General features: G+C 40.3%; 1 protein-coding gene across 1 annotated transcript in view; it reads left to right on the forward strand.

Moving 5' to 3' along the window:
- The window catches only part of LOC114357245 (UPF0183 protein CG7083), a 29,103-nt gene that overhangs the window by 3,622 nt on the left and 12,647 nt on the right, over positions 1–12,834 (forward strand). Inside the window, exons 2-7 of the mRNA XM_028310767.1 lie at positions 3,372–3,454; positions 4,321–4,448; positions 8,796–8,955; positions 9,640–9,735; positions 10,988–11,132; positions 12,291–12,418. Of these exons, the coding sequence (XP_028166568.1) occupies positions 3,372–3,454; positions 4,321–4,448; positions 8,796–8,955; positions 9,640–9,735; positions 10,988–11,132; positions 12,291–12,418 (740 nt within the window). The remainder of the gene's footprint in view (positions 1–3,371; positions 3,455–4,320; positions 4,449–8,795; positions 8,956–9,639; positions 9,736–10,987; positions 11,133–12,290; positions 12,419–12,834) is intronic.

Below are 12,834 nucleotides of genomic sequence, written 5' to 3' on the forward strand. Positions count from 1 at the left end.
GCAAAATAACTACTTAGTTTTAACTAATTTATTTTAAAGTCAATAATTCTACAAAGTCCAACATCTCTTTAAATTAAATAGAATGATAAAAGAAATCTTTAAAGCCCTAACAACAAGTCAACATTTTAAATCATTCATCCCATTTATTGTATAACTGTCCCCAAACAAGCCTTCTTTGAACTTCAGTTAATGAGTTTAAAAAAATCAAGTTCAAATGCAAGATTTTCTAAATCCCAGGGGATTTGAAACGTCAACTCCATTAAAATCGCCAAAGCTTCAAGCTCTGCCGACCGTGAGCCCTGTAACGTTGACTAGTGTTGCGAAAGATAGTAGTCGATAGTTTTTCGATAGCAGGTCGATATAGCCAGAATCCTAGTGAATATTATAGAACATGACAATACCTAGCATCGAGTGAGATATTGCAACACACATTATCGATCAAAACTATCGCAATTTTGACGTATTTATAATTCCAATCGATAGTACCAGAAGAAATTACAGACCTAGAAAATTTAATATTTGTGACAGATTCAATTTAGTAATCCGCTACGTATTTTTTTTACGTAATTTAACTACGTATGTATTTTGTTTTGTATAACTATGGCGTAATTCAGTCTGTCACTAATCTTTATTATTTTTCCTTGTAACTGAATTTAAGTGGGTCTAGACAAAGTGCAAATTATAATTGCAAACCAGTCGGAAAGTGGTCGAAAAGCCCCTTTTTTGTATGGAGTTTTGACGGATTCGATTTTCGATTCGATCAAAAAGTGCGTTTTGTTTAGGGGGGCAGGATCCTCTATCGATAGTATTGGACAACACTAACATTCACTAATTAGGTTAGCTACATAACTACCCTCCTCTTTCTATTTGCATACCGGAACGGACGCTGGTAGGTAGGTAGGTACCTCAACTTTGTGAGGCTCTGTATTGACAAAGGTATTATTCATTCGTTAGTCGTATAGTCGAACACAAAGATGAATATTGTACCTATATTTTTCCTTTTTTTTTCTAAGATTAATACAAATTTTGTAGGTGACTAAAATACGAAAAATTATTATCTAAAACTGGGAATTTTCGTATTAATTTTCCTTACAAATTCCTAGGTAAAATTTATTCTGATTCTTAAGGATATTATTAATTAATATTATTTTTTTCTGCTCTTCCTGAGCGTGGTTTTTCTTCAATCGTATTATTATTTCAAAACGTTGATATCATCGTTAGGCCAAAGAACTTCTCTCATACATCCGAGGCGGATCAGAAATATCGAAATTTTATTATTGAGCTGAAAACTTGAAAATAATCAAAACAGGATAAGATTAAAGATGTTATTGCGTATAAAATTTCCTGTACTATGACCTCTTAGCAAAATATCGGTGCAAATCCCGTAGTAGATTAACGTATTTTGTTTTGTTGATTGTCCTTGATGTTATCATAACACGCAATAGCGATTTGCAAATATTTGCCTGTGACGAATGCGAGTGATGATAACACTTTATTTTAATTGAAAAGATATATTTCCAATAACATGTTTTCAAAAGTATATTTGATACGTGAAACTCCACGTGTCATAAAATATTTATTTTTAATTATTTATATTTATTGTAAAAAAAATCTGTTTTAAAGTGTTGAGGCGTCGTTTTATCCAGTAAATGCAATATCTCTGTCAATTGTGGATTACAATAACATGAGACAATAAACACCTAGTTAAAATTGAATTATTGCTTAATTCAATTTTAACTGATCATCACTTACCATCAGGTCAAAAACTACCTCGTTGTGGGTAAAAAAATATTTTTTTTTTAGACCAAACCTAGGATAGTGACCTCAATTCTTCTGATTCATCTGGACAGCGTGAGGAGTGTAAGCCTAATCCTCCGTTTGCCTCTGATAAAGAGAAAACCTTAGAGACAGCCATTCTCCTGCAGTGGAGACATACGCCCGTATTCACAAACATTACTATGAGGTCTCACAGTGCGCGTGGACGCACAGGGTGACACATGAACCAATCACAGAGCTTTGTTCAACGCTGTGCGTTCGATTTGCCGCTTCACTTAAGCAAGTATCGTTTGTGAATACGGGCGTAAATGACCAGACGATGATGGGAGTAGGGCTATTTCCCAATTTTTCACCTGTTTTGTAAGCAGGAATGTAAGTTGAAAATTGATTTACAGAAGACCGCACGCGTCACGTTCAAATTCAAGTACAGTCTGCCCAAATTACCTGGGTCGCTGGCTTGCGAATCAAATCAAATCAAAAAGGAATTTGTGAATAAGTAATTGACGAAACAAACAACTATAATTATTTTACTACTTAATATTTTTTTATTATATATTATAATGTATTAGATGTTTATTCCATACGTCATATTCCATGTACATACCACGTGACGTGACATCGTCGCAAGCGCAGCCATGTGATCTAAATGTACTCGATAAACCCTTACCGATAACGGCCGTCATTGCTGGAAATACATTGTTTTGCCGAAAGTTTATTGACACTTCAATGTTTTTGATTACTGATCAGACTTACGTAACGGTGACGGTCATCAATAATACGTTTATTATGGTTTGATAAATGATAATAATAGGCCCATATTATGAAACGATGGCCAAATCAATCAATCACTAAAATCAATCCTTTTTCTTTGATTTTCACCAATAGATAGAACCTAGAAATTGGGACTTAGGTGCCATACAGGTTGTGGTAGACCGAAGCTCAAGCAAAATTGACAAGATAGTTACATAAATAATGAGGAGTACAAACGTATTATGTCACTTTAGTTATTTGCTACGATTAAAATGACCTAATTATTTGAGTTGTCCGTGTAGCGTGACGGGAAGCGGTAGAGAATTCTAGGATTCTCGGCTGAACAATCCATAAAACTATCTGTGTGTTAAAACCCCGTCATCATCATCATCATCATCATCATCTCAGCCATAGGACGTCCACTGCTGAACATAGGCCTCCCCCAATGCGTTCCATGTTGCCCGGTTGGTGCGGCCTGCGTCCAGCGCCCGCAGTGTAAAACCCCGTACCATTGATATAATATTTAGATTCTAGAAATCTAGAGCAGTAATCGTTAGTTTTGCACAGAAGTTAATATTGTCATGTTCTTTTCTAGATACATATATCCTTTTATGGAAGCCTATATGAGGATAGGAGGAGAGCGGACGGCCTTCTCTCATATCTCCATAAACATTTCCCCAAATTACAAGTAGGGAGTTCCCCAAGATTGAAATGTCAATAATGTGTTCGAAACATCGCAAAATGAAACAAATATCTGCATCTTACTGTACCACTACTACTTACACGTGCCGTAAATTTGCGCTGTATTTTTTATTACTTTCTAACGCGAAACTTTATTATTTCAGGGATGCATTTCTCCCAAGCCGTCGCCATCATCCAGAGTCAAGTGGGCACAATAAGAGGAGTACAAGTACTATATAGTGATCAGGTACGTTATTGCCAGTTAAAAATAAATAAGGGTTGATAGGAGTTGATTGAAGAGATGTGTTTGAAACTTTGAATAAACAATCCCATTTCCGAAATGACATCTGTTCACATTATCCTCTCCTCCACTTCGGTGGAAACCGGGCCTAATTGCTAGAGAATGAAAGGTAACACATGCTTCTTGTGAAATTAATATTTTTATTACTTAATAGGAAGGAACCTAACTTACTCCTACTATTTTCTTTTGATTAATTTCGTTGGACATTTTGTTTTCCTGGGACAAACTTGGCCTTCACTGGTTGAGTTTTTATTGGCGGTCAAACTGTAAATCTTGGTTAGTACACAAGACTTGGAACGAGAGGTGGGAACAGTCCCGTAACTTAATGTCGAACTACAGACAGACAGTAAGTGGCCCGGTGACCTAGTTATGATTTCCAGGAATTCGATGGATGCAAAGCGTCCCAGGGTCGCTCGTGTGGCGTACGTAGGTCTATATCTAACTTCTTTATGATGATGATCACCAAAAGGGTGAACTAGCGTTAAAGACCTAGCTGGTGCATGCAAATGTAACCAACATCATACAGGTGAACTTATTTTTGAGTGGATGGAGACATCTTTGACAAGGCAATGGTAGCGTAGGGTGCTCTCCGATCCTGAAACATAAGTCCATTTAAAATTAAATCTCGTAAAACATAGAGGCTTGTAATCAATAGCAGCGGCTCTGACTAACGCTATCTGATTGGATAGTTGAACTATTTTTGTAATTGCAAAAATGCTATCATCTTTAGACAAGATGAAAAGTCTCTGTTGTTTTGTTACCTAGATGATGTTTTTGTGAAGCGTTCTGTCTAATTTTATTTTTGTTCACAGAATCCGTTATCAGTGGAACTAGTAATAAATATGCCACAGGACGGCGTGCGGTTAATATTCGATCCGGTGGCGCAGCGGCTCAAGATTATAGAGATATACAATATGAAATTAGTTAAACTTAGGTATTGGTAAGTATTCTTTGTTATTTTTCTACATACACAACTATATTTACTAGTTGACCCATTGATCGATCGATGTCGTTACGGAAGATGGCCGAGTTCACAACATAATTGATTTAAAAATAACTTTCATCGTAATTTTCCAATATTTTACAAAAAGCATTTATGTGTCTAAAAGGAGGAGCGGCGTATTAACCCGTAGGTCCCAGTAAATCGGCAGGAATGTTCTTTAATTAGCATTATCATAATGATGGCTGGATTGGCTGGCGAGCTACGCTACATTAATCATCATCATCATCCTCCTACCTTCGTATAACTCAAATAATCTGTCGCCATCGTGTTTCTTACCATAGGTATACTTACAACATTTGGGTATTTAAAGGATTGCCTCACTGGATGCGGTCTGCGATCCGGTCAAAGTAATCAAACATTATGCAGGCAGCATTTACTTTGACCTGACCGCAGACCTCATTGATTGGAACAAATCCGAAAAAATCACAAGCCCTTTTGATTTGACCCCTCTTGAAGAAATCTAGGGGTAAAGGCAAGAGTTTAGAAGTTTATTTACCTTCGCGGACAAAGTCGAGAAAGGCCACCAGTTACAAACAAACTCGGGTACAGCAGTATGGATTATACGCTCATATTTGCTCTCCTTTATAAATAAAACCCATAACGCTTACAGCGATTCCTGAAAATAGCTCGGATTAATTATGCAGGTCCGGCTGGCTGGCTGATTAGCGAAACGGGAAATCTGTCCTTTTCACTCTTTCCGCCATACTCATGTTAGTGAAAAAGACCGTACATCAGTCTTTTTCACTTCTGAAAGTTTCACGAAAAAGGCCGGTATAGGAAATTATTATTTTAGCATCAGCAATCATAGGGTTTGTATTTTAAAATGATCGCGTTCGTGACCCTTGTTAATTTTTACTATAAGTTATTGCTGGTATACTAAAAGGTGGTTTTCTCAAAACTCTTCGGGTTCAATCTTTGATTAGGACAGCAAAAATATCATTTATCAAATTACCCTCCTTTTGGCGCAGTTGAGTAAAAAAACAAAAAATAACTTTATTTCTTTACCACAATTGATGCTGAGTGTTCATGTATTTACACTTACTTTTCTTATTGTTACATAATATTTGAAAAATAATTCACGTAACAAATACCTGTCTATAAATAGGCGAAAAATGGACAGTTCCGTTAATTTAGTCGCTTTAGACAGCACAACATTCGCTACCCTATAATAGCCCTGAAGGTATAAGGAAATCTTAATTAGCAATCGTATAGATAGCGAACCGTTGTCCTCGGCTATCTGGCAGTTAAGATAACCGAGGGTTATGGCCAGTTATCAGCGGTCGGGTCAGCCAGGCCCCATAGGAACGAGCGATAATAAGGTGTGACAGGCTTAGCTTTATCAATGTGGTAAGATTCTTATGCATGTCACCGTAAATGTCGCTTCCACCTTCGGCCTGATTGTCACTTACCATCAGGTGAGATACAAGCCAAGAGCTTCCTCGTTGTGAATAAAAAAAAATTGTAAATGCCGTCAGATTATAATCTGACGTAGTTAGATTACAATCTAAGCTGACCTACCATTAGTTTACAATCTCATGCGTTATATTATAAACTGACGGAGTTCATAATTCCACGTTGACATGCACATTCCACGCTCCTCCTAAACGGTAGCGTTAAAGTCTCTGCGGTAAAATGTATAAGTTCCTCCTGTTTTTTACCTGCTAGGTAATTAAAGAAAGTTGTACTTCCATACAACAGCTATTACAGTACAGCAGTTTTCGAAAGAAGCCCCATAACTTTATTGACTTGGTCTGGTTCAGCCAGTTTTGACTCGTTTTTAATCGCGCTACTTCAGAGTTCTTGACGCCTGTAATTTTCAATAAACTATTGTAATTATAGAATTACATAATAATATCAATAAGACGAACGGAATAGAACCAATAAACGAGTTATTAAATATATATATATAAAAGTCTATATATATAAAAGAAAGTCGTGTTAGTTACTCCACTTATAACTCAAGAACGGCTGAACCGATTTAGCTGAAAATTGTCAGGGAGGTAGTTTAGAGCCAGGAGAAGGACACGTTCGAAATTAAAAAAAGTCTGCTTATTAATTGCCATTAAGGCGGAACAAAGTTCGCCGGGTCAGCTAGTAGTCAATAAACAATAAATTACAAATAAGCAAAACGCATATTTTATTGGTAACAAATTTTGTATGTTTCTGAGAGATACTACAATATTTATAGATGAAGGACAGCCAAATATAAATTTACTTTGTATCACACTACAAAACAGTTAACAATGTGGGAGATCATATCAACACAAGTAAGCCCTGCCAACAGTTTGGAACCAGATGACATGGTTATTAAGTATCACAAACATCTCATACATATTATAATCTATTAAAAGCGAAAGGTCACTGACTCACTCACTCATCATGAAATCTCAGAAACTACAAGTGCTATAAGTGTCAAATTTTGCATGGAGGTTCCTTTTAGAACGTAGGTGCTCACTAAGACGGGATTTTGCAAAATTCAATCCCTGAGGGGGTAAAACGGGGTCCACCCGTACGAAGTCGCGGGCGTTAACTAACCTGAAGAGTTTGTTAGCTTGAACGCGTTAATCTCAGAAACTGGTCTGATTTGAAAAAATATTTTTGTGTTGGATAGCCCATTTATGGAGGAAGGCTTTAGGGTATATAACATCATCCTACAGCCAATAGGAGCGGAGCAGTAATGAAAAATGTTGCAAAATCGCGAAATATTCAAATTATTTTCACGCGTACGAAGTCGCGGGCACAGCTAGTAAATGTATACTCATCACTGTCTGTTGTATTTTGAACTGTAATCCTTTGGCATAAGGAGTGTTATGTTTAATTTATTTTAAACGTGTTCGTATGAGCGTTGACCTAATAGCATTGTAATGCTAATTGCTGTTCGTCTTGCGATTTTATTGTATACAGGGCGATTCGAGTTAATAGGCTGTCTTGAATTCATCTCAATGGATACTCGTAAAGTATTACACCGTTTAAGGTCTTAATTGTTGCAGCAGAAACAAATATATTCTGCTTCAAGTACACATTACAATAATTACCAGCCTAGCTCTACCTTTTCTTTGCAAATAATTTTATTGCTTATTTTCAGTGTCTTTGAACGTACAGATCAGTTGAGAATGAAACCTATATCATATCAAACAATGTATTTGTTAGGAATTAAAAAAATGAGGAATTGAACAATAGAATATTATTTATGTGGTTGCAAAAAGTTTTTTTTTAGACTTGGCAGCCGATTAATATTAAATTCTTCAGCTAATTTACGATTGAATAATCAGGTACACATATTATTGAAGTGAATCTTATCCATTAAAATGTACTCTTATTATTATTTAATTACATTTTATAGATCTAGAGAAAGTAACGTTACATTGAAAGTTGGCTGACATTAATTTGTGTGAAACAACTGCTTGTAGTCCGTGTAGATGTTAGTTAAATTAGGTTCAATATTAATAAAGTGTTTTATTGGCTTATTGCCTTTTTTAGTAACTGTGGATGTCTGGATGTATTCTTACCCTGTATACTCAATGATCAACTAATTAAGGAAAAAAATGAGTAACACATAAATTATGTTGTACCTTATTGTTATTATTAAATTGACCTGTTTATTAGATTAGACTATAAACATTAAAGTAGGTAAAAGAATAGGCACAATATTTTTTCCTTATTGACAAATGGATTAAATCATCCAAAATTAATGTATGTAATATGAAAATATGTTTTGATAAAACACTGCACATGTGCCTACCACATTATTACACTCTATAATATTCTATGTCATATCCACAACCAATGTAACCATACCAAATTCAATCGTACATCATTTTAACAAGGTTCATTTTCCTACAGCGGCATGTGTTTCAACTTGCCCGAGATAACGCCATCTATCGAGCAAGTGGAGCACTGCTTCGGCGCAATGCTCCCCGGCCTAATCATATCCACCACCAATGTAACCATACAAAATTCAATCGTGCATCATTTTAACAAGGTTCATTTTCCAACAGCGGCATGTGTTTCAACTCGCCCGAGATAACGCCATCTATCGAGCAAGTGGAGCACTGCTTCGGCGCGATGCTCCCCGCGCTTTGCTTGACTCCCTACAAATTTATCTGATCCATGTCCCTTCTCATAGTCAATTCTCCCCCTTCTGGGGCTTGACACCACAAATACGGTACTTTGCGTCGGGCTGCTATCGTTGATAAATGTCATCACTTCTTCTCATATCCACGACCAATGTAACCATACAAAATTCAATCGTACACCATTTTAACAAGGTTCATTTTCCTACAGCGGCATGTGTTTCAACTCGCCCGAGATAACGCCATCTATCGAGCAAGTGGAGCACTGCTTCGGCGCGACGCATCCCGGCCTGTACGACTCGCAGCGCCATCTGTTCGCGTTGAACTTCAGGGGGTTGTCTTTTTACTTCCCTGTTGATAGTAAATTCGAGGTATGTGTATTTTTTTATGGATTCAAGTAATTATTCATGCATGATACTTGATACTTAGGCGTACCGCCTGCCTGACCGCCCATGGAGCAGAAAAGTTCTTGAGTGGCGACCACGGGTCGGAAGACGTGGTGAGGGCAGGACCGACGATCTGGCGAAGGTCGCGGGAGGTGCCTGGATGTAGGTGGCGCAGGACCGGTTTGTTGTGGAAGTTCTTGGGGAAGGCTTTTGTCGTCATTTGGCTGAAACGAACCGCCTGCCTGCCCTCCCAGAAATTTTAAGCTCCTACAAGAACGAAACCTCCTGTTAAGAACGAAACACGAGGTAGCATGTTTCGTTCATAACAGAAAACTGCTAAACATGCATGATGTTTTACTTTCCTGCCAAGAAATCCCGACATATTGTTTAAGCACAGCAATTTGACACTTTGGATCTAAAAATTGCAAGCCAATGAGGGTTTTCGCGAATGAAAGATCCGCTAGATGGCGGGACGTGGATGTGGGGTCTGAGTTCTGACTGCTGCGTGATTGGTGGATTTTGACATATCTGTCAATGTCATGTCAAAAATAACCAATCATGCAGCATTTGGACCTCGCGTCTACGTATTGCCATCTGGCGGATTTTTCATTCGCGAAAACCCTCAACCCTTCAGAAAATGTGTTGAATAAGGTCTTAATTTGCTTGCAGCCTGGCTACGCGCACGGGCTGGGCTCGCTACAGTTTCCTAACGGGGGCTCGCCAGTCGTCTCCCGGACCACTATCTACTATGGATCTCAACACCAGGTAAGTTTGACATTTGATTGTAATATTTTGGGCTATTGTCAGTATTTGAGTTTTGTTCCATCGCCGTCGATTACTGGAGCGGTAAAAAGAGGGATGGAGTGGAACTGTGAGGACGGGGGATTTAAAGCAATCATGTTAGTTCATATTGACACTTTTCTTTCCACTACAGTTAGCTCGAGAAGCGATGTAGAAGACGAGCAGGCAGGTAATTCGAGGTTATTCAGGTGGACCGAAGATCTGTGTAGACTCTTTCTGGAAAAACCTGCTTGTTCCCGCTCCACATATTTCGTCTCTGCTCAACCGTTTCCACTAAAGCTGAGCGGAGACGAAACGTGTAAAGCTTCAAACATACCAATATAAGGAAATGACAAGTCGCACGATCTGTCATTGGCCTTTGATCGCGCCGGCGATGGCGATCTGCATGCGTTGGTGTGGTTGAAGCATAAATAACGCCTTGGGACCAGGGATGTTATGGATATCCGTAACCTTAACCGAAATTTTCGGATATCCGAAATAAAAAAATATCCGTAACCGTAACCATAACCGATTCATATTTTTCGGATAGTTTCGGATGTAGGCAGAGTCAAGCAAGTCCCTACGCTTATTCAATGATTTCATTTTGAAGTACATGAGTTTTTTCCCATAAGATAAAAGCTTTTTTGTGAGACCAAAAGAAGGTGACAGATTGCAAAGAAATCTCTTCTGTACCTATTCTATTCGTAAGGCATGAACTGTTTTGGAAAACTATTGGAATTTGCATTCTACACTTAACACAGATATCCGTAACCGTAACCGAAACTTTCGGATATCCGAAATAAAAAAATATCCGTAACCGAAACCGGTATAATATTATTCCAATATCCGTTACCGTATCCATAACCGAAACTACATATCCATAACATCCCTACTTGGGACAAGTGCCTGACAGATAGTTCAGCGTTATCTGTGGCCAGTATTAAAAACATGTGCAGATTCTGCCATACAGAAGAAGAAACGGCCATGCATGTTCTTTGCTCATGCGGTCCGCTTATGAGCAAAAGAAGTATCCATCTCGGGCGACACATCATGCACCCGAATGAGATAGCAGATATCACGCTCCAAAGAATCTGGAAATTTATAGACTCAACGGGACTAAGCAGTGAACTCTAAAGACAAGGGCTGCCACAATAGATCAAACCTGGTCGAGCTGGCGCAAATGAAGGCCCAATACCAATAATAATAATAATAAAAACATGAGGATGTTTCTCTGCAGGCCAGTAGCGCGGGCGAAACTTGCGCGGCGCCGCTGCCAGAACTGCCGCTGTCGTGCTACCGGCAGCAGCTGCACCTACGCCGCTGCCACGTGCTGCGCGCGGCCGGCGCCACGCAGGGCCTGCGCCTGCACATGTTCACGCAAGGTCAGTACACGTTCACGCAAGGTCAGTACACGTTCACGCAAGGTCAGTACACGTTCACGCAAGGTCAGTACACGTTCACGCAAGGTCAGTACACTTTAACGCAAGGTCAGTACACGTTCACGCAAAATCAGTACACGTTCACGCAAGTTCAGTACATGCTCACGCAAGGTCAGTACATGCTCACGCAAGGTCAGTACACGTTCACGCAAGGTCAGTACACGTTCACGCAAGGTCAGTACACGTTCACGCAAGGTCAGTACACGTTCACGCAAGGTCAGTACACGTTCACGCAAGGTCAGTACACGTACACGCATGTGCATGGAATATTGTAGAAATAAACCAGTGTGTCTTTAGCAAGCAGTTGTTTCACTCGCGTCCCACGTCTCATATTTAACAGTACTCAGTACACACGGCGCGGCAGAGTCAAAGCCATTCTTGCTCAACAACGAAGTAACATATTAGTCATCTTGTAACTGTTCCATCTGTTGAACCTTCTATGTTATGCAAATAAATGACCATTCACCATTTAAAAAAAACCTTGTTGCATTCTACTTTAACTTACTAACGTACCATCCCATATCATTTTCCTTACGGAAAAATAAACCGTACACAGTGGTGCGAAACTAAGCTTACTGTTACTATACATAGTGATACTGGACTAAGCACGCTATACGCCATACTGTATCGTTGGTTGTGTACTTATTGTCTGATGGTGTCTAAAAAAGTCGTGCCTTACGTACTTTAAATACGACACTATTACTGTATTACCGCTCGTTGGAGGCGTAATGACGCCATCCGAGCAGGGAACGCTTGAGGCAAACTACTATAGTGATGTTGCGTTCCAGACTCATATCAGGTAAATACAAATGAATAGGTCGTCTTCATAGAAACGCCCGAGCGCGGTTTGTATGTGAGCGCGCCAACACGTATGCGGCGCGCACGCACACACTGACAAAATTTAGCGTTGATTAGCTTTGAGTTGTCCCGAATTTTGTCAGTATGTGCGTGCGCGTCGCACTCGCCGCGCTCGGTGCGTTTCTATGAAGATGACCTACTCATTTGTATTTACTCTGCTCATATGGCTCACGTAGGGCACCTTTATTTTATGTGGTGTAATGTAATATAATTACTATTGAAACCTCTATGATCGTGTTGCAGGCACGAGCCGGGCGCTGGAGCCGGTGCAGGTGGCGGTGTGCCGCGTGCTGCGCTTCGGCGACAGCTGCCAGGCGGTCGCGCGCGCGCTGGGCGCCCCCGCGCGCCTCTACTACAAGGCGGACGACAAGGTGGGTGTCGTGCTGCGGGCGAGGTAGGTGGTCGTGTTGCAGGCGGACGACAAGGTAGGTGGTCGTGTTGCAGGCGGACGACAAGGTAGGTGGTCGTGCTGCAGGCGGACGACAAGGTGGGTGTCGTGCTGCAGGCGGACGACAAGGTAGGGTCGTGCTGTAGGCGGACGACAAGGTAGGCGGTCGTGCTGCAGGCGGACGACAAGGTAGGGTCGTGCTGCGGGCACAGCCGGCTGGAGCCGGTGCAGGGGCGGTGTGTCGTGCTGCGCTTCGGCGACAGCTGCCAGGCGGTCGCGCGCGCGCTGGGCGCCCCCGCGCGCCTCTACTACAAGGCGGACGACAAGGTGGGTGGTCGTGTTGCAGGCGGACGACAAGGTGAGTTGTCGTGCTGCAGGCGGACGACAAGGTAGGTGGTC

The sequence above is a fragment of the Ostrinia furnacalis genome, unplaced genomic scaffold, assembly GCF_004193835.3.
Source record: "Ostrinia furnacalis isolate ACB-3 unplaced genomic scaffold, ASM419383v2 OfSCF3085, whole genome shotgun sequence".
In the NCBI taxonomy this organism is placed as follows: domain Eukaryota; kingdom Metazoa; phylum Arthropoda; class Insecta; order Lepidoptera; family Crambidae; genus Ostrinia; species Ostrinia furnacalis.